We start from the raw sequence: 23,273 nt of genomic DNA, 5'->3' as shown, positions 1-23,273 counted from the left end.
TTTATAACGCCCGGGCGTGAAAATAAAAAAATCGTATTTTTTTCCACAAACATGATCATTTAGTCACCAATTTTTTTATTTTCCCAAGGGTAACAGGAGAAATTGAACCCCAAAAGTTGTTCTCCAATTTGTCCTGAGTACGCTGATACCTCATATGTGGGAGAAAACTACTGTATGGGCACACGTCGGGGATCGGAAGGGAAGTAGTGACGTTTTGGAATGCAGACTTTGATGGATTGGTCTGCGGGTGTCATGTGCGTTTGGAGAGCCCCTGATGTACCTAAACTATTGAAACTCCCCACAAGTGACCCCATTTTGAAAACTAGACTCCCCCACGGAACTTATCTAGATGTGTGGTGAGCACTTTGAACCCCCAAGTGCTTCACAGAAGTTTATAACGCCTGGGCATGAAAATAAAAAAATGATTTTTTTTTCCACAAAAATGATATTTTTGCCCCCAATTTTTTATTTTCCTAAGGGTAACAGGAGAAATTGGACCCCAAAAGTTGTTTTGCAATTTGTCCTGAGTATGCTGATACCATACATGTGGGGGTAAAACAGTTTGGGCGCATGGCAGAGCTTGGAAGGGAAGGAGCACCATTTGACTTTTTCAACGCAGAGTTGGCTGGAATTGAGATCAGACGCCATGTTTCATTTGGAGAGCACCTGATGTGCCCAAACAGTGGAAACCCCCCAATTATAACTCCAACCCTAACCCCAACACACCCCTAACCCTAATCTCAGCCCTAACCCTAGCCCTAGCCCAAACCCTAGCCCTAGCCCAAGCCCTAGCCCTAACCCTAATGGGAAAATGGAAATAAATACATTTTTTTTATTTTATTATATTTCCCTAACTAAGGGGGTGATAAAGGGGGCTTTGATTTACTATTTATAGCGGGTTTTTATATTTGGCAGCTGTCACACGCTAAAAGACGCATTTTATTGTAAAAATAGTTTTTGCATCACCACATATTGAGAGCTATAATTTTTCTGTATTTTGACCCACCGAGTCATGTGAGGTCTTATTTTTTGCGGGACGAGTTGACGTTTTTATTGGTACCATTTTCTTGCGCGTGACATTTTTTGATCACTTTTTATTCCGATTTTTGGGACGCAGAATGAACAAAAACCAGCGTTTCATGAATTTCTTTTGGGGGGGTGCGTTTACACCGTTCCGCGTGCGGTAAAATTGATAAAGCGGTTTTATTCTTCGGGTCAGTACGGTTACAGCACTACCTCATTTAGGTCTTTTTTTATGTTTTGTCGGTTTTATGCAATGAAAACTATTTTATATAAAAAATAATTATTTTTGCATCGCTTTATTCTGCGAGCTATAACTTTTTTATTTTTTGCGGATGATGCTGTATGGCGGCTCGTTTTTTGCGGGACAAGCTGACGTTTTCATCGGTACCATGGATATTTATATGCGTCTTTTTGATCGTGCGTTATTGCACTTTTTGTTCGGTGGTATGATAATAAATCATTTTTTTTTGCTTCGGTTTTTATTTTTATTTTTTAAGGGGTTCGTTAAAGGGGTTAACTAATGGGACAGTTTTATAGGGCGGGTCGTTACGGACGCAGCGATACCAAATATGTGCACTTTTGTTTTTTTTATTTTCAAAAAATGAATTTATTGGGGAATTTTTTTTTTTTTTACTAATTTATTTAGCGATTTTTTAAAAATTATTTTTACACTTTTTTTTTTTAAACTTTAATACATTGCCCCAGGTGGAACATCACTGTCGCTGATCTATCACATCACAGATCACTGTGACAGATCAGCGATCTGTCACAGGCACTGCTGCAGACTTCCTCATGCCTGCGCTTTGCAGGCAGTGAGGAAGTCAGCTCCCTACAGGCCACCGAAGGTCCCCGTCGCCATCTTGGATCCGGGGGCCTGTAGGGAAAGAGCCCCCCGCAGCAGCGCTGCACATTGCGCTGCTGTGGGGGGGCTCAGGGAAGCACGGAGGGAGCCCCCTCCCTGCCGATGCTTCCCTTTAACCCTCGGTACACCACGATCGTGTTTGATCGCGGTGTACAAGGGGTTAACGTGTCGGGGGCGGTCCATGACCGCCCCTGACACATTGTGCCGGGTGTCAGCTGTGATAATCAGCTGACACTCGGCCGCGATCAGCGGCGCTCACCATGTGAGCGCCGCTGATCGCTATGACGTACTATCCCGTCCCTAGGAATTAAGTCCCATGGCACATGGAGGGGATAGTACGTCTGATGGCAAACAGCAGCGACGGGAGGCCCGGATTCTGGTGCAACAGAATACATATGAGTCCTCTGAGCTGCCGGGGCGGACCTCGGTGATCCAGCATGACAGTCACCGAGCTTCGTGTAAGGGTACGTATGAAACTGTACCGAGTGCCAGAATCCTGGAGGCAAGCCATCGCGGCCAAAGTGAATCAAATGCTTCAGTTAGAAGTCACCAAGGAATCCCGAAGTGAGTGGGCTAGCCCCATTGTACTGATACCCAAGCCAGACGGGTCAGTATGTTTTTGTAACAACTTCAGAAAGTTAAATGAGGTGTCAAAATGTGACCTCTATCCCATGCCCCGGGAGCTAACTGAGAGACTGGGGGAGGCCCAGTACTTCACAACGCTCGATCTCACAAAAGGTTACTGACAGGTCCCACTGACAGAGTTGGCGAAAGAAAAGACTGCTTCTATAACGCCAGAGTGTCTCTATCACTATGTCATCCTGCCTTTTAGATTACATGGGGATCCAGCCACATTCTAAAGGCTGATGGGCATAGTGTTAGAACTCCATCGGAAACGCGCATCGGCGTATTTAGACAGCATAGTCATCTTCAGTGTGAATTGGAATACCCACCTGTCCCAGGTAGAAGCAGATCCGGAGTCCCTCAGAAACGCGGGGTTAACTGAGAACCCAAAGAAATGCGTGATAGGACTCATGGAAGCCTGGTAGGTTAAGGGTTACGTGATCAGCCACGGGGTTATCAAACCCCAAGTAAACAAGATTGAGGCCATTCAGAACTGGCCCAAGCCATTAAGTACCAAACAGGTGAGGGCATTCCTCAGCATCATTGGGTACAACCGCAGTTTTAGTAGTTTCTCAGTGGAACATCGGGCAGGGAAGCGACAGGAAAATGGGGATGCCTTGTCACAGGCCCCCTGTATGGTGATAAATGTTCAACCCCACAAGTTTGAACAGAAAGGAGGTATGTGAGGGTCGCTATATGTCCTCCATGATGCGCACAGAAGCGTATTGAGGCCGCGGGAGTGGAATGCAGTCACAGGAATAGCTGTGATTGCAATGCAAAATAAAAATAAGCGTTGGTCTAGGGCAAGCTATTTGTCCAAGGCAGATTTAGGAAAACTTGCCATGGGCTTTTATTTTTTAAACGGACTACAGGACAGTAGTGGTGCATACCATTTCCTCCCCAGCTGGGTTTTCCATGTGACCTACCGCCACAGGTTACTTGTTAAACCTCTGCAACAGAGTGTTGAGTGTGTCAGTTTGGTTTTGCAAGCGTGCATAGCAGAAGGCTCTGCAGAGCACAATCTATATGAAGCAACACAGAGCCAAGCAGAGCCAAAAGGCCTAGCACCTCTCGAAGTACATGGCGATGCAGCAGTCTACGGAAACCAGTCCCGGTTACGGACTATCTTGATTTCCCGGCTGCGATAAGGAGGATACCTTTTGAACTCCACTAAGTTTTTTTTTGGACTTTAAAAGACTGTTTTAAACTTTCCTATTTGTCACACTGCACTACAACACACACATATAAATGCTATAGTATATTTTAAAAGCTGCTCCCATGATTTGTTTGACAGTGACAAAATACAGACGTCAGTTTGCAGCTATTTTCATCTCTAATGTGCTCAGGGAACTTTATGCTAGACACATAAAAGTTGGACTTAAAGGGAATCTGTCAGCAGGTTTTTCCTACGTAATCTGAAGACAGCATGAGGTAGGCGTTAAAACACAGATATTAGCAATGCCTCTCATCAAGCTCCTGGGTTTTGTTTGCTTACAATGATTGTTTTAGCATCAGGAGCTCAATGTAACGACAGCTGTCGGGTGACCCAGGACCTGGGGCTCCTTCCCTGTCCCTAACACTAGGGGGCGCCCTAGCTCGGCCTGCTCCCTGGGATACTTCAGATGGTGAAGATGCCTGGTCCTTCGTCCTTGCGTTATCTCCTCAGTTAGCCCTCCGGCAGGGAAGAGGTGGCGCTACTGTTCACAGTAGAACATGAACCCGACAAACAAGGCAACACAAACAAGGCTTTAAAAGAAAACTCCAGGCATACAAAATTTTCACTCACAAGTAACAGAGGAATGCACCAGGGAGTGAAGGTAGGGGAATAAACAAAAACAGAGAAGGATAAGGAATTACCACACATACAAACCAAAGAACAGTCACTAATAACGCCTTCAACTCTCCTTCTCATATGTGCTCCTCTCCCACTGTTAGTCATGCAGCAATAAAGCTAGCTCTGACAAGGATTTGTATCAGAGTCCAGAGTATAAAGGAGAAAGGAGTGACTAACCGAGCACAGCTGTGAATACAGGGATTTCCCCCCTATTCTGCCAGAAGAAATAAAAACATTTAAAATGAAGAAGTGCTTCTTCTCAGCGAGCAATCAGATGCTGTGGTCTTCTTGCGCTACACTGTCGCGGTAACACCCTGTCAATTGCTGGTCATGTGAGCCCTAGTTAGACAAGCCCCCTCCTGTGACGAGCACCTCACTGTTTATGGACATTGTATATATATATAGCATGGTGTGGGCGGGGTTAGCTTCCTCAGCTCTGCTTCATGCTAAACCTAATTGTGTCAGAACTGCTGCACCCAGTAATCTAATTGATCAATCATTGGATTCAACTTCTCTTTGCCTACATCACTGCTCTCAGATGAGGTAGCAAAAACCTGCTGACAGATTCTTTCTAAAAAGGAAGGAAAACAATGATTTACACAGGAGGCAGAGTACAGAATTTTGGAATATAACCCAAAAGAGTTTATTGAACTGAACAAATAGCAGAAGTCTGCTAGAGCAGGGATCCCCAACTCCAGTCCTCAAGGCCCACCAACAGATCATGTTTTCAGGATTTCCTTTGTATTGCACAGGTGATGCAATTATCACCTGAGCAAAACTAAGGAAATCCTGAAAGCATGATCTGTTGGTGGGCCTTGAGGACTGGAGTTGGGGAACCCTGTGCTAGAGAACGTTAGATGTCATCTCTGATGTATATTACATTAAGACTATTTTATTGATTTTGTAACAATCCTGCTGGCATCACTGCATGGCCTCCCATCCCCCGCACACCAACTTACTTTCTGCTTCAAGCCATGCTGTGAATTCTGTCTGTTGCCAGCCCTGAGCTCCATGTGCTATGCCTCTTGTTTTCCTGCTTGCTCTCCATGTTTCCTGACTCTGTGTATAGGGGGGCGGCACCTGAATTCTCTGGTTCTTATGCAGTCAGGGTGCACCTGGCTAATGGGTCCCTGACCAATTACCTAGAGCCCTGGACTATTTAACCCTGCAACATCCACTGAAACATTGCCTGTGCAATGTCTAAACTCAGTTAGCTCCTTGCTGCTGAGCTAGCCAGGCCCTGTCCTATGTATTGCCTTCTCTGAAGGCTCTTATTGTGTATTCCTGTGTCTTGGTACCTTGCCTAGTACTTCTCTGTCCGCCTGCCAGGAGGCAGAATATCCTGGCCCTTGAGTCTTGTTCCCAGTGCCTTGTCTGTTCTCTGTCCGCCTGCCAGGAGGCAGAATATCCTGGTCCTTTGTCCCTGTGTCTCTGTCTGAACTCATGCAAAACAGAAGCCGCGGAGACACCATCACGTTTCTCAACGCAAGCAATGACTAGCCAGGTCTTTCCCCGGGAAGGAGCAACCACGGGAAGGGCAGTCTCCAATGAAGGAAACCACCTATGCCAAAACATGGTATCCATCCACAGACAGCTGTTTCGGGGTATTTGCCCCTCATCAGTGTGGTGTAGGAAACTGGCTAGTAGGAGCAATGCCTAGTAGAAGACTATTTTACACAGTCTTCTACTAGGCATTGCTCCTACTAGCCAGTTTCCTACTCCACAATGATGAGGGGCAAATACCCCGAAACAGCTGTCTGTGGATGGATACCATGTTTTGGCATAGGTGGTTTCCTTCATTGGAGACTGCCCTTCTTGTGGTTGTTCCTTCCCGGGGAAAGACCTGGCTAGTCATTGCTTGCATTGAGAAACGTAATGGTGTCTCCGCGGCTTCTGTTTTGCATATTTCCCATAAGGGATGGGGGCAGTGCTCTAGAATCACTGCGTTGAGAAACACGTGATGGTGTCTCCGCAGTGTTGGATGTTGATCTCCATGAGATCAATCATCCTCATTTTACAGTCTTCTACTAAGCATTGCTCCTACTAGCCAGTTTCCTACTCCACACTGATGAGGGGCAAATACCCCGAAACAGCTGTCTGTGGATGGATACCATGTTTTGGCATAGGTGGTTTCCTTAATTGGAGACTGCCCTTCCCGTGGTTGTTCCTTCCCGGGGAAAGACCTGGCTAGTCATTGCTTGCGTTGAGAAACATGTGATGGTGTCTCCGCGGCTTCTGTTTTGCATATTTCCCATAAGGGATGGGGGCAGTGCTCTAGAATCACTGCGTTGAGAAACACGTGATGGTGTCTCCGCAGTGTTGGATGTTGATCTCCATGAGGTCAATCATCCTCATTTTACTCTGTCTGAACTCAGTCTTACCTCCGTCTGTCAGTCTCCTTGTCTGTGGTTCCTTCTCTGCCGTGTCTTTCCTTGTGTCCTCCCTATCTGTGCGTCTGCTCCCTGGCCCCTCTGTCTGCAAGGCTCCCTGGCCGCTCTGTCTGCACGGCTCCCTGGCCGCTCTGTCTGCACGGCTCCCTGGCCGCTCTGTCTGCACGGCTCCCTGGCCGCTCTGTCTGCACGGCTCCCTGGCCGCTCTGCCTGCTCGGCTCCCTAGCCGCTCTGCCTGCCTGGCTCCCTTGGAGCCCAGCCTACTCCGCACTCCTGCGGCTCTGCCTACCTGCACCTCCTGTGTGAACAGGTCCAAACCTGTTCCTTCATATTCCACTCCTTCCTGCCTATATCCATACCTGCACCTCCTGTGTGAACAGGTCCAAACCTGTTCTCTCATATACCACTCCTGCTTGCCCTGTCTCAAGCCGTCACCTACCTGCCCAGTGTCTCCAAGCTGTGCCCGCTTGCCCAGTGTATCCAAGCCATGTCTCCAAGCCGTGCCCACTTGCCCAGTGTCTCCAAGCCGTGCCCGCTTGCCCAGTGTCTCCAAGCCGTGTCTGCCTGCCAGTGTACCAAGCCGTGCCTGCTTGCCCAGTGTCTCAGCCTGCCTGTTAGTCACACCTGTCCAAGTGACTTGTCCCCGAGTGGGACCAGCAGCCACAGCCAGACACCACCCTGGAGTGGCACCCGACAGCTATCTGCCGCACAAGCCTGACCTCACCATCAGAGGCTCCAGTGAAGACCGAGGTAGCTGTCGTAGTCACGCCCCTTCCAGGGTAGTCTGGTTTGTGGCACAGTGGGGCCACAAACCCCCGGCTTGTGCCATTCAGCCAAGGCGCGAGCGTGACAGATTTCATATGTTAACTTATCTGAGATTGTTCTGCTAAGTGATAGATATGATCTTACAGAAAAATTTTCATGTACAGAATATTCTGCTTACTCTAGATTCTTACTTCTTTTATCCTATATTTAGATAGAGGTCCTCTGGCCCTAAATAATAAAAAATATGTTTTGGTACAGAGTGCAGAATCTTCCCAATGCAGTTTGTGTGTTGACTTGGTCCATACTGTACAGAAGTATTTGTTTCGACGCATGTCTATACATAAGTCAGAGTACATGTAATAAACCAGCTGAGTTTATTTTAGAACTTATTTTTTTTCCCTCAAAACATTGAGATTGATAAAAAAAAAGCACTTTTTAATGTCAGAATCAGTAATGAAAAAATGACATAACCGGAGTTGGTAGGGGATTTTCTACAACAAGCCACTTGAAAACCAACACACCAAAATAATTCCCCAGGCACTTAAGCTGTAATTTAATATCTTTACACTCATTATACTAATAGTGTTATGAACCTCTTCCTAGAGGAGCCTAATGCACATATGTATTACAATTACCGTCTTTCTCTTACTTGCATTATGTAGTTATAGTATATAGGCGAACGATCATATAGATGATTATTGAAAACAAGCTGAACTGAACTAACAGTAAGGTAAAATTATGACCTAAATAGAGAGTTATATACATTTTGGGGTCCACTTCCTACCCTATGGGGATCATCCGCTTTTGTGAAAAAAAAAAAATTATTTTATTTTTTCACACTCATTTTGAACTGAATCCTTTAATAAAATGTGGGCTCAAAAGATTCATTATAGCCATAAATGAATTATTTAAAGGGTGCAGTTTAGAAAATTGGGACAACTATGGAGTTTCTGCTGTTTTGGCATGTCGAGAACTTTATTTCAGGCAAATTTGTGTTCCAAAATTCAATAGTGCCACATGTGGAGTATCACCACACTCTGAAGAACGTGGGTAACAAACTGAGTGGTCCTTTTTTCATGTTAACTCTTGCAGATGTGAAAAACTTGGGGCAAAAACAACAGTCTCATGAAAAAATGTAAATATTTTTATATGACGACCTAGTGTTATCAAATTGTGTGTAGTACTTGTGCTTTCAAAATCCTCACTTTACACCTGTCTAAAATCTTTGAGGGGTGTGGTTTCCAAAATGAGGTCAGTTGTGGGGGGTTTCTACTGTTTAGGCACACCACGGGCTCTCCAAACGTGACATGGCATCAGCTACAGTTTCCAGCCAATTTTGCATTCCAAAAGTCAAATGATGCTCCTTCCCTTCCGAGCTCTGCCGTGCACCCAAACAGTAGTTTTCAACCTCATTTGAGAAGGTATCAGCGAATTCAGGAGAAAGTGCACAGCAAATTCTACAGTGCATTCTCTCTTTTTACCATTCTAAAAATGCAAAATTTGGGCCCAAAACAAAATTTTTGCGGCAAATTTGTTTTTTTTTTTATTATTTTCTTGACTCAACATTGTAAAACTTGTGTGAAGCACCTGGGTGTTCAAGGTGCTCACCACATACCGTAACTAGATTAATTCCGTGAAGTGTCTAGTTTACAAAATGAGGTCACTTGTTGGGTGTTTCCACTGTGTCGGGACATCAAGGGCTCTCCAAACGCAACATGGCGTCTGATACATATTACAGCTAATTTTGCGCTCCCTTCCGAGCACTGCTGTAATTTTCCCCTACATATGGGGTATCAGTGTACTCAGGAGAAATCTCACAGCAAATTGTATGGTACATTTTTTACGTCACACGCCGAGGTCAGGTTCCCGAATATTCACTGTTCCTCCCATGCCTGGGACTATGGGAACGGGGAGCAGTGAGTATTCATTCAGTGTAATAGAGAGCATATGTTATTGGCCAGCCGCTGCAGGTGCCTGCTGTTAGAGAAAATGAATATTCACGGCTTTCCACACCCATAGTCCCTCCCACCTCTATGCACTGTAGCCAGCGCTGAGAAGTGTGAGGTACTATGGGCATGGGGAGCAGTGAATATTTATTCTCTTTAATAGCAGGCAGAGCTGGACTATAAGCCAAAGGTATATCTGGACTATAAGGCGCACCTCCCACTTTCCTCCAAAATTTTGGAGGAAAAAAGTGCGTCTTATAGTCTGAAAAATACGTTTACTATTTGGTGTGATATAATGCTCTGGTTTAAGGGCATAAAAATTAAAAGTTGGAAAATTGTGAAATTCTCCAAATTTTCACCCAAATTTCAATATTTTCATAAATAAACGCAAATCATAATCAACCAAACTTTACCACTATCATCAAGTGCAATATGTCACGAAAAAACGCTCTCACAATCAGTGGGATCCATTTAAGCGTTCTAGAGTTATTACCACAAAAAACACCACTGGCCAGATATAAAAAATGAGGCCTGGTCATTAACATACAAAGTGGCTCGGTCCTTAAGGGGTTAAGGCAGCATGACCCCCCAGATCTTTGTTTTAAAGTGGCTGCAGCCCTTCAGTGTATCATGGCTCCCATCGCTGAGCAGAGAAACCAGTAGTGTAGTACACAAGTGCTGAGGACACGGATTGGTTTTTGCTTATGGCTGCTGGAACCAGACTGATTGCCAAAGCTCCTGCGCTGGATCAGATAAAGACTAGATAGGGCTTTTTATTTTCATTTTAAGAACATTTGCTGAAGTTTTTATTTTTGCAAAGGAGAAATAATTTAAAGAAAAGTGTATAATTGTATAATCAGAATATGCTACTCTGTCTAGGGCCGGAGAAGTATACAGACAGTTCCATTCTCCTATTGACTCAAACGGTATAATAATAGGAACTGCATTCATAAGGGGAGAGCTTCCCTCAACTGTTTGTGACCTTATGAGGACTGTCAATTGGAGCTCAAAGGAGCGGGAGGAGCGCTTTCCTTATTAATACAGCAGATTAACAACTATTCTTAGATTTTTTTCTGCTGACTAATATTATACTGCATAGTCTGATGACAAATCAATTTTAATATGATTGGAGCTGTTTTACCAACAATTTCGTACCTATAACCGAAAACAATGTACTTATGGATAACTTCCACATTGCTCACTGTTTGGTATTTACAAAAAATTGCTATAGAAAAAATTAAGAGTGGTTAAGCCAAAGCCCTGACATAAACCCAATTGAGCATCTCTGTAGAGACATGAAAAAACGGCTGTTCACCATCCAACCTGATGGAACTGGAGAGGACCTGCAAGGAAGAATAGCAGAGGATCCCCAAATCCTGGTGTGAAAACTTGTTGCATCATTCCCAAGAAGACTCATGGCTGTACTAGCTCAAAATGGTGCTTCTACTCAATACTCAGCAAAGGGTCTGAATACTTATGACCATGTGATATTTCAGTTTCTCTTTTTTAATAAATTTGCAAAAATTTCTACATTTCTGTTTTTTTCAGTCAAGATGGGGTGCAGAGTGTACATTAAAGGGAACCTGTCACCTATTTTTTCGGATATGAGATGCGGCCACCGCCATCAGGGGTTTATCTACAGCATTTTGTAATGCTGTAGATAAGCCCCCGATGTAACCTGAAAGGGACGAAAAACGAGTTAGATTATACTCACCCAGGGGCGGTTCGGGTCCGGGGGGTGTCGTGGTCCGGTCCAGCGCCTCCCATCTTCTGCGCACTGCAGTACTCTGCTCTGCCCTCAACAAGGCAGCGCAGTGCGCCGGAGCCGCGACTGGAAGCAAAGAAGAGGATGTCATAGCTAAAAGATGGGAGGCGCTGGACCGGACCGTGACACCGTCTGAACCCGAACCGGACCCGGACCGCCCCTGGGTGAATACAATATAACTCGTTTTTCTTCTCTTTCAGGTTACATTGGGGGCTTATCTACAGCATTACAGAATGAAATAGCCCCTTTAAGGGAAAATAATCATATTTGTTATAGTCAAGCACTATATATCACAACAGTTACTGGATTCTAAAATCAGTAAAATAATTAGGTTTAAAGTCTTTTTAAACACAATAGCTCTAGCTGTTGTCCATTCTTTACTGGGATCAGACTTCCTTTTTATAGCTATGATTGATACAAACACTTTGCTGCTATTATTTTGTCTTTTCATCCCCAGGAGCTTGCAGCAATTAACTTCTATCATTTTCCTGACAGTCAGGATACACACGCACATTTTTAATCGCTGGAAGTAAACACTTTGGCTCTATAAGGAATAACAAAAACTCCATCCAGCGCCTGTGCGCGGCTCCCTTAATCCCATCCAGCTATACTCACTGCGCCTATTACACAGTTCACAACACTCCGAGGTGTGTCTGAGGAACAAAAGCTCTTAGCACTGACAGTCTCAGTAATTACCTCTTCTCACTGTCCTAAAGATAAAAAACGATGGAGTTTGTCCCTAGTGAATGTTCAGTGTACGAAGGGAAAATGCATTAGATCAAGTATAACCATTACCTGGTCAGTCCCATTTCTATAAACCTAATGGGAATCTATCAGCAGGATTTTGCTAAGTATACTAAGAGCAGAATGATGTAGGAGCGGATAGCCTGATTCCTAAGAGGTATCACCTACTGGGACACTTGGTGCAGTTTTGATAAGACTCTCAGTAGCAGTGGTCACAATGTTGAGTCTTGTATATCCTCGCCCACACCCGATTGACAGCTTCCTCTGCACACTATACATTGTCAGCAAGCTGCCAATAAGTAGTGGGGACGGGGTTACACAGATTAGTTGGACTGGCCTATTTGTGAGACCTAGTCAGGCAGTGATAATCTCCTGCTGACAAAACAATTGTATTGAAACTACAGAGCAAAGCCGATTGAGTGACACATTCTCTGTAATCAAGCTCTCTTGCCCTATTCCAGTGTTCCCTAACTCCAGTCCTCAAGAGCCATCAACAGATCGTGTTTTCAAGATTTCCTTAGTATTGCACAGGTGATAGAATTACCTTCTGGACAATACTAAGGAATTCCTGAAAACAATCTGTTGGTGGTTCTTGAGGACTGGAATTCAGGAACACTGGCCTTTTAGATTAAACAGCAAAAACCTGATGACAGATTCCCTGTAAGATCACCCTAATGTCCCTTAAGACGGTCCCCCCAACAGTTGATGTTGGGGGGAGAGATGGAATGGACAGTTGGAATTTCAACCCCAATCCTAGCAGCAGACTTGTTCTCTCCCCTTGTGTTCATGTAGGAGTCATAAGAGATCGCTGTCTACCAAGTGATAGCCATGCCCTGACAGCTTTTAATTGTGGCCAGCTTTAGGCTACGTACACACGTAGCGGAAGTTACCGCGAGAATTCCAGATTCCATTCCGCGGGAAAATCGCATTTTAAATTCCCGCGATTTTCCAGCGGAAAAACCAGCGATTTGCAAGAGTAATTAGCTTGCAGAATGCTAGCGTTTTCCAAGCGATCTGTAGCATCGCTTGGAGAACTGATTGGCAGGTTGGTCACACTCGTCAAATATAGTGTTTGACAAGTGTGTGTGACCAACTTTTTACTATTGAGGCTGCCTATGCGGCATCAGTAGTAAAAGATAAAATGTAAAAAATAATAAAAATATTGTTATGCTCACCTTCCGGCGTCCCGCGCAGCGTTCCCGCCTCTCTCCACGCTCTCGGTCCCAGTAATCCTTTGCGCGAATGACCGCAAGACGTTGTGCTCCCGCGACGTCATCACGAATGACCGCGAGATCTCGACGTCATCGCGGTCATTCTCGCAAAGGATTACTGGGACCGGGAGCGTGGAGAGAGGCGGGAAGGCTGCGCGGGACGCCGGAAGGTGAGAATAACAATTATTTTTATTTTAATTATATTTTTTACAGGGATATGGTACCCAGAGCCCGGAATACAGTCTCCTCTCCTCCGGGCCGTGGGTACCATCTGCAAATGTTCTGCTTACTTTTCACATGGTGGGCACAGCCACATGCGGGAAGTAAGCGGAACAATGCAATCCTATGGGTCCTATGTTTATTCAATCGAGAAAAAAATGTTGCAAGGTTCAGATCTTTATACTTTCCTTCCAACAGGGAAACATTGCAGTTACCACTGAGAGGCAGCAAAGCTGCAAGTTTACTGTACATTGCAGATAACTCCGAGCGATTGTGAAACATTTGCCAAATATTCACTTTATGGGGTTAATCCCTACTCGGATATCTCTGTCTCAATCCCTGTTTTTCCCCTTCAAGTAAAATAATAACACTTATACTCACCTGCACCATTCAGACGGTATCAACACTGGCTCTCTTGGGGCTTATGTCATGTGATCCTTGCGGCCATTCAGCGCTTGCTTCTCTCTTCTCTCCTATGGACAAAATTGACATCCAGAAGAAGCGAGACAACAGCCTTCCTCTTGATGTCTGAAGGAGGGGAGACGGAAGCCAGTGTTGACTGGCCACAGGGATCACGTGACATAATAACGTCATGTGAGCGCTAGGAGAGCCAATGTCAACATCACTAGAACAACGCCAGCACCAGTGTTATTACTTTACTGGGGGGAATCATGGGAATTGAGAAGGGGTTGTCAAAGACGTTGGCAAACCCTTTTAAGTAGAAATCCTACAAACTTAATTTTACAAATATAATCCAAGACTTAGGCCCGTTTCACATACCTGCTTTTGTTGCATATGAGAAAAAGTAACCAAATTTAATAAGGCTTTTTCAGTTTTTCGTCCATGTGTCTGTTTTTACCATCCTTGTTGTATCCTTTTTTCTTGCAATTTCAAACCTTTTCCTTCCCATTAGACCAGGAGTGGGCAATTAATTTTACCAAGGGGCCACATGAGGAACTGGAACAGTTGTGGAGGGCCAAACCAATCAGCTGAACTTAATTCAGCTGACTATTTTATTGTTTTTGAAAACACAGTTTTAATTAGATGTATATACGGGTAAGAATACTGGTTACAATAAGCTTTATTGCAAAATAAACTAGAAGCTAGTTTACATATGTTACCCCTACAGCAAAGCAAGCATATTTTCACTACTTTAATTGTCTTTTTAACATAACATACTTTAACTAGTGATGTAATGATTGCATATTTGAGGTCATGTGTCCGCCCGATGCGAGAGAATCCTCACAGCGCATAGTGCACATGCTGTGAGGATTCACAAGTCTGCAATTACATAGAGTGTCTCCAGACTTGTAACCAAAAACTCCTTTCATGATGTTTTCCAGTTATAAGTTTCCAGCATTTAATCTCCAGCACTGAATTAAAATAATAAAATGTTACTCACCCCAAATTTAGCTCTACCATTTCGCCACTGTACTGATGTCTAATTACTGGCTGCAGTAGTGACAGCCCAACTACAGCTCAACAGCACATGCTGTCTACATGGAGCAGAGTCACTGAGCTCATTGGCTCTGGAGGTAAAGTCTGCTGCATTCGTCCCGTCACCACTGCAGTCAGTAACCAAAGACCATAGAAAAGGCAGAGAGGTGGCCATAAAATCGGGGAGAGTGTGTAGGGAAGGTGACCTGACGGACGGACTGACTGGTCAGGTTTCAAAGGGGTTTGTACTTGTCAGGCAGGATGTCAGTTATGACAGAAGGGAAAACAGCTAGGAAAGTGTAGGTGACCTGCAGTACCTGGAATTGACATTAGAGGGCAGGGAGGAGTATGAGCATAGGACTTGACATCAGCTTAGGGCTAAGAAAACGTTGGTCATGGGAGGCAGAGTTACAGGGAACCGGGAAAGCTATAAATTTGACAGGAGGGTTCCAGAAGATTCCAGTCCCCAGGGGGAGCTCAAATGACGAGGAGACTGTGACAGTTGCTGCACTGTGAGGAAAAACCTAACCAGGGGACTGAGGAGAAAGGAAGTCAGGGGGGTGGTCCTGACATGAAGTACCGCAGTACAGACGAGGCCCCGGGGAAACACATACCGAGTTGAAGACGATACCTGACCAGAAAAATTACTGTTGGTGTACGGGCCTATGGCAGCCACAGTGACCGAGCTGACAAGAACGTCGTTAAGCGAAAAGGGACGGTACATGTATTTACGTCCCTGGTGATAAGTACGGTGTGTGTGTAACGGGGCCTGGACACGGAGGGCCGTGAAGAGAATTTGCGGTGTATCGTGAGGGCCGTCAGTCGGACGGCGGGAAATAAACTTGGACCTGTTGCACCCGAAATCTGCCTCCATCTTTTGTCTGTGCGTCACTGCGTGGTATACAGAGGGACCACCCCCCCCAGCCCAGCCTACCGACCCTACAAGTGCATAACATCCCATCTCTTCTAACTGAAAAATATCATGAATACTTCCTTCACTGGCACCGTTCTTCCACTCTGAGCCCCGTGTATCCATGTCATTGTCACATGAACGTAGCTGTATTAACGGATAACGCTATTTACCTGCAGGTATGTGGTTAATCTGCAGGTAAATAGCTTTAGGCCATATGCCCACGATCCGAACAATGCAGCACTTTGGATGATTCGTCCAAAGGGCTACCATCTATTGAACGCAGGTGAATTCGCATGTGATCACTGAACCGTGTGGACTCACCACATTCAATACATTCTATTGATGTAATTTGTGTAATAGGCAGCGTCTCTGCAAGACAAATTGACATATTGCGGTCCTGAAAGACGTGTTACATGTCAGTGGGTGATCCACGGATGTTTGTGGACACATAGTAAGCATGGGATTTCTTGAAATCCCATCCACTATGCTGTAACATCTGGCCACTGCGGTTTTGACACTGCACAAGTATGCAAGGTCAAGCCTGTAGCTATTACCGATTGTCTGAACATACCTTTAGAAAGCCATTCAGCTGCTATACTGACAGCCTAGCAACCGGAAAGAAATTAACTTTATTCCTACCGGCAGCATCTGACATTCAGTCAGAGACGTGGCTTCAGTCACTGCTCAGTACATGGTGAGCGGCAGATGCAGGTAGTACAGCCAGGTGTCAACGTTTCGGAACATGCTTACAGCCGCCGCTCACTATGTACAAAGTGGTGACTGTAGCAGTGTCTCAGCCTGTGGCCGCCGGGAGGATTAAAGTTAATTTCTTACCATAGCTGAGCTTTCAGTGCGGCTGCACAGCTTTATAATGCTCTTTAACCTGCAAATTAAACCTTTATCTGCAGATTTTGTGACACATCAGCGATCTCTCCAGCGAAATGGCTGTGTGTGACATCCAGCAGCGATCGGCCCCCCCTCGGGGTATCGCTGATCGTGCTGGATCGTCCTGGGCCATTTTTTCATCGCTGGTCTCCCGCTGGCCAGCGCGCATCGCTGCGTGTGGCAGCGGGAGCCAGCGATGAGCGACGCTGCACGCTGGTTACCAATGTAAACATCGGGTTTCTAAGGGCTGCGGGGCCCTTAGAAACCTGATGTTTACCCTAGATACCAGCGTGCACTGCAGGCAGGGCGGAAGGTGGAGGCAGAGCGGCGCACTGACCGGAGTAGCTCTGCTATCTGCTACTCCAGTCTGTCAGACCGGAGTAGCAGAAAGCAGAGCTACGCAGGTCTGTCTGTGCGCCGCTCTGCCTCCACCTTCCGCCCTGCCTGCAGTGCACGCTGGTATCTAGGGTAAACATCGGGTTTCTAAGGGCCCCGCAGCCCTTAGAAACCCGATGTTTACATTGGTAACCAGCGTGCTCGCTGGTCCTGATCGCTGGAGGGGCTGTCTCTGTGACAGCTCACCAGCGATCAGCTAACAATGTCCCAGCGATCCCATCCACGTCGGATCGTTGGTGGGATCGCTGGGACATCCTTATGTGTAACGGTACCCTTACTCTATGTAACAGCAGATTTGTAATCCCTCACAGTGTGCAGTGTGTGCTTTGTCAGGATTCTCTGTGAGCAGGCAGTTGTGTGACCGCAAGTATGTGATTTGCATACCTCCAAACACATTTTGGTCACACGTGTCCGGCCTCGCTCAATGTGGTCGGGAGTATGCTATCATATACTTGCGGTCACACAACTGCTTGCTCGCTCCTGGAGAATTGCACACACGGCTCTATGTGAGGATTCACATGTAGCGATGTAGAGTTCTATATCACACAGAGTGACTACAGACTTTAATCCCAACTCTGGACAACACCTTTATCTTGTAATAAAAGATATAAGGCCTCATACACATGTGGAGCCGTGCATTGTACATGTCACATGTGCATGAAGCCCAATATCTTGCTCTAATCTTACCTGGGACATGCCTTTAACAAAACTAGAGATCAGACGTCTCTTTTTTTTGGAACAGCATAATACACCACAATGGGTACGTATTGTATCTGTGTAAAACATGAATATAACACATTCAAGAAAATCAGAATGAGTTCTATGTAGAAGGGATTTGTTTAAACATTTAGCCTGACTTTGTGGCAGTAAAAAGTTGTAAAAATTGAGCCTCACTACTTAATAAATTTGATACAAAAAAATTATTGATTATGCTAATGAAATGGCCTGAAAAACTATCAATTTTATCTGTAAAGATAACATTTTTAACTTGTTCTAGCTAACGGTAAACGAATATTGTACCCTTATGTTTAGATTTATTTGTGAAACTATTTACAAATTAATTACACAGTACAGATATACAAATCCTGGATGCAACAATTAACCAGACAAAACAATAAAAGAGAAAAAGAACACAATATGCATCAATGCTTGTGAACAGAACAAAACCATTCATCAAAGTAATTCAATCAATATAATCAAATTCTTCCGGTATACCAAATGTTTTGTCAATCTTGCTTTCTTCAAATCCAAACTTCTTCTTAGCCCAAGACTTCACAGAAAATATGTTATCTGCAAAGAAATATTAGAAGTGAAAGTAATCCATTTACATTTCAGATCAGACAAGATCTATAAATCAAACAAACAAAACCTGAGGCTTCATTTAGATTCTTTGGTTTTACAAATTCAGAAAGATTATTTGTAGCCTCTCTAACTAGGCTGAAAAATTGGATCAGACCTAGATGAAAATTGCCATGGGGTCTGCAACAAAACTGCCCGTCAATGTTCTATTGACAGATGTTTGGGTCCCACATGTGGCATGGCCTCTGATGTCACAAGGAAGGGTGCTCAATCATTCTGTCAAACACTCTATTGACCATGGCATCTAAGTGGTTAGTCTGCCAGAACTCCTATTCTGGCAGTTGCGGCAGGAGTTCAGATGTGCATGGCAGTTTTGCTACTCCTCTGGACTTGTGGGTACACCAAACCATATTCATGAAATTATTATTATTGAAGGACTTCAATAGGGACTTAATATTATTAAATATTTCAAATTAAAACATGTGATGTAAAATAAGCCTAAAATCATATAAAAAAACCCTAAAACTAAATATACTTTATTATTAAAAGCCCCAAATGGGGTCACACCACGAAGTGAACACAGAAAAACAAAAAAACAAAAAACAAAGTGCCCAAAAAAATGTGTATAACATAAAAATGGGGATTTCCTAGGAGTCCCTGATAAAGTCTACTGCTCACACCTTCCTTGCCGCGGAGGTAGGTACCCTAGGGGGGAACGTTGTGGCGCCCGCACTCAACGATGGCTATCACTAAGGACCCTATTCCAACCTGCAGCCACTAGGGGATCCCTTCCCCGATACTAAAGGGACCCCTAATACTATACAGAGACAATCCTATGATAAGGAAGACCCTATACCCTACAGAAAATTAAAAACATATAGGAACACATTGGCAGTGTCATGGCGTTATAAGGTGATGAGTCAATGAAAGAATGATAAGTCCTCCTTATAATCAGAGGATACAATGTCAAATTAATCGCTAGCACATGCATGAGCTCCACTATTTTTCCACAAGGGCCAAAGAGACAACAGAGGGGTTCATCCTCAAATATATGGTATGTTTTGTCCCATCAGAAAGTCAATACTTCTATATAAACAGTTTTAGCAACAGATATAATAAACAGCATGATGAGTCATGCACAGATATATAGTGCATTTCGTCCCATTAAGGTCTAACAACCTGTGAGCCTGTGTCCACCATATTAAACAGTAAACCCCGTCATGAATCAGACAGAAAATGTACAGATGCCACTAGCAGACATGCTCAGATACATATATTTCAAATACTCATCGTATCACCCGCCATCTGCCAAATAGCTTATAGCGCCTCAACGCGTTTCGGCTCATCAGGAGGCCCGAAATCAACATGACTTGTGTCCTGATGTGGTATAGTAGCTGTTTATTATATCTGTTGCTAAAACTATTTATATAGAAGTATGGACTTTCTGATGGGACAAAACATACCATCTATTTGAGGGTGAACCCCTATGTTGTCTCTTTGGCCCTTGTGGAAAAATAGTGGAGCTCATGCATGTGCTAACGATTAATTTGACATTGTATCCTCTGATTATAAGGAGGACTTATTCTTTCATTGACTCGTCACCTTATAACACCATGACACTGCCAATGTGTTCCTATAGGTTTTTAAATTTCTGTGGGGTATAGGGTCTTCCTTATCATAGGATTGTCTCTGTATAGTATTAGGGGTCCCTTTAGTATCGGGGAAGGGATCCCCTAGTGGCTGCAGGGTGGAATAGGGTCCTTAGGGAGAGTCATCGTTGAGCGGGGGCACCACAACGTTCCCCCCTAGGGTGCCTACCTCCGCGGCAAGGAAGGTGTGAGCAGTAGACTTTATCAGGGACTCCTAGGAAATCCCCAATTTTTGGGGTACTTGTTTTTTGGTTTTTGTTTTTCTGTGTTCACTTCGAGGGGTGAGACCCCCATTTGGTGCTTTTTAATAATGAAGTATATTAGTTTTTGGGTTTTTTGATATGATTTTTGGTTTGACACCCTTCTATACCATTTATTCAGAGTTTTGCTGTAAAATAAGCCTACTACAATTCAAAGCCAGACTCTCTGACGAAAGGAAGTTACTGGACAACATACTTTAAAATAAATATAGAAATGCTTTCCTAAAGTGTATAATGTTTTATTGGAACAAACTTAGAAGGAAGTATATAAATTAACTGTTTCAAAATTTGTTCAATCCAGGTAGTGGATACCCATGCTGAAAGGAGTGGTGGCAAGTCTCCCAATAAAAATTCAACAGCCTCATATAGGTCTATGAAGTTGTCGCTACAATCAGGTCAGGAGACCCACAGCTAGTCCATGCATTGAAATCTGTACTTGGATCAGGTCTCACGGACCGTCTGAATATGGCTTTTAGGCAAGAAACCGCATGAGCATAATTGGTCACCTCGCCGTTACCCAACAAAGTATCAAAAGCACTATCAAATTCAGGCTTTAGCTGGAAGAACCATATTCCAGGTCAATAAACGCTCCATCTTTTAACCTTTTAAAGACGGCAATTTGTGTATTTCCATTTAGTAGCATGTATGCTATTCTGTAGTGTGGTAAATATGCCCCAGAGAGTTAAGCCCCCGTCACACATAGCGATCTCGCTAGCAAGATCGCTGCTGAGTCACAAGTTTTGTGATGCAACAGCGATCTCACCAGCGAGATCGCTGTGTGTGACATTGACAAGCGACTGGCCCCCCTGCCGGTTATCGCTGATCGTCCTGGAATGGCCAGGACATTTTTTTGATCGCTGGTGTCGCTGAGTGTGACAGGCGGGAGACCAGCGATCAGCACGCTGGTAATTAAGGTAAACGTTGCGTTTTTAAGCGGCGCGCAGCGCTTAGAAACCCGATGTGTACCTTAGTTACCAGCGCGCTGGTGCAGGGAGCTGGTAACCAAAGTACACATCGGGTTTCTAAGTGCCGCACACTGCTTAGAAACCCTATGTCTACCTTGGTTACCAGCTCCCTGCACCAGCGCGCTGGTAACTAAGGTACACATTGGGTAACTAAGCGACGTGCGTCGCTTGTTACCCACGTGTCGCTGATCGCTGGTGAAGCTGCCTGTTTGGCAGCTAACCAGCGATCATGTAGCGACACACCAGCGATCCTGACAAGGTAATATCGTTGTCGGGATCGCTGGTGCGTCGCTATGTGTGACGGGGCCCTTAGAGGCACTTTGAGTATTATTGCACTCTGCCATTACAGACATCAGGCTGTTATAGTGACAGCTTCGTCGTCAGCTGAAAATGCTCCTCATTTTGTGCGATTTGGAGTTGTTAATACAAAAAACAATATACCTGTCAATCCCAAAACAAGAAAAATAAACAATAAAACAAATATAAAAATACAGATATAAAGGAAAATGCCATTCCCCAAGGAGAATGAAAACTACTGCCCACTTTGCTATACCATAAATGTACATCATGGGAATGGCCCAGGAGCTGTGACTGTACCATGAGCTGCTGCAAGGTCAGAATGAAAATCACCCCAGATCGGAAAATCCTTTATATCCCAAGGTCAATAGCAAACGCAGCACCTAAGTTTTCTTTTTTACAGAGAGAAAGTGCTCCCTACATCACCTCACTAATGCTCCTCGGATATACAGTTGTGGCCAAAAGTATTGACACCCCTGCATTTTTGTCAGATAATACTCAGTTTCTTCCTGAAAATGATTGCAAACACAAATTCTTTGGTATTTTCTTCATTTAATTTGTCTTAAATGAAAAAACACTTAAGAGAATGAAGCAAAAAGCAAAACATTGATCATTTCACACAAAACTCCAAAAATGGGCCAGACAAAAGTATTGGCACCCTCAGCCTAATACTTGGTTGCACAACCTTTAGCCAAAATAACTGCGACCAACTGCTTCCGGTAACCATCAATGAGTTTCTTACAATGCTCTGCTGGAATTTTAGACCATTCTTCTTTGGCAAACTGCTCCAGGTCACTGATATTAGAAGGGTGCCTTCTCCAAACTGCCATTTTTAGATCTCTCCACAGGTGTTCCATGGGATTCAGGTCTGGACTCATTGCTGGCCACCTTAGAAGTCTCCATTGCTTTCTCTCAAACCATTTTCTAGTGCTTTTTGAAGTGTGTTTTGGGTCATTGTCCTGCTGGAAGACCCATGGCCTCTGAGGAAGACCCAGCTTTCTCACACTGGGCCCTACATTATGCTGCAAAATTTGTTGGTAGTCTTCAAACTTCATAATGCCATGCACACGGTCAAGCAGTCCAGTGCCAGAGGCAGCAAAGCAACCCCAAAACATCAGGGAACCTCCGCCATGTTTGACTGTAGGGACTGTGTTCTTTTCTTTGAATGCCTCTTTTTTTCTCCTGTAAACTCTACGTTGATGCCTTTGCCCAAAAAGCTCTACTTTTGTCTCATCTGACCAGAGAACATTCTTCCAAAACGTTTTAGGCTTTTTCAGGTGAGTTTTGGCAAATTCCAGCCAGGCTTTTTTATGTCTTGGGGTAAGAAGTGGGGTCTTCCTGGGTCTCCTACCATACAGTCCCTTTTCATTCAGACGCCGACGGATAGTACGGGTTGACACTGTTGTATCCTTGGACTGCAGGGCAGCTTGAACTTGTTTGGATGTTAGTCGAGGATCTTTATCCAACATCCGCACAATCTTGCGTTGAAATCTCTTGTCAATTTTTCTTTTCCGTCCACATCTAGGGAGGTTAGCCACAGTGCCATGGGCTTTAAACTTCTTGATGACAATGCGCACGGTAGACACAGGAACATTCAGGTCTTTGGAGATGGACTTATAGCCTTGAGATTGCTCATGCTTCCTCACAATTTGGTTTCTCAAGTCCTCAGACAGTTCTTTGGTCTTCTTTCTTTTCTCCATGCTCAATGTGGTATACACAAGGACACAGTATAGAGGTTGAGTCAACTTTAATCCATGTCAACTGGCTGCAAGTGTGATTTGGTTATTGC

General features: G+C 44.5%; 1 protein-coding gene across 3 annotated transcripts in view; it reads right to left on the bottom strand.

Annotated features, from left to right (window-relative positions):
* Positions 1-18,028: 18,028 nt before the first annotated feature.
* Positions 18,029-23,273, bottom strand: part of MND1 (meiotic nuclear divisions 1) — a 205,729-nt gene continuing 200,484 nt past the window's right edge. For all 3 annotated transcript variants that reach the window (XM_073576387.1, XM_073576386.1, XM_073576388.1), the window contains one exon: positions 18,029-18,304. In XM_073576387.1, the coding sequence (XP_073432488.1) occupies positions 18,198-18,304 (107 nt within the window). In that variant the 3' untranslated portion in view covers positions 18,029-18,197. The remainder of the gene's footprint in view (positions 18,305-23,273) is intronic.

The sequence above is a fragment of the Dendrobates tinctorius genome, unplaced genomic scaffold (genome assembly GCF_039654945.1).
Source record: "Dendrobates tinctorius isolate UK_male_01 unplaced genomic scaffold, ASM3965494v1 ptg000008l, whole genome shotgun sequence".
Lineage (NCBI taxonomy): Eukaryota > Metazoa > Chordata > Amphibia > Anura > Dendrobatidae > Dendrobates > Dendrobates tinctorius.
Note: the sequence above shows the minus strand (reverse complement) of the source record. Positions and strands in the feature narration are given on the sequence as shown.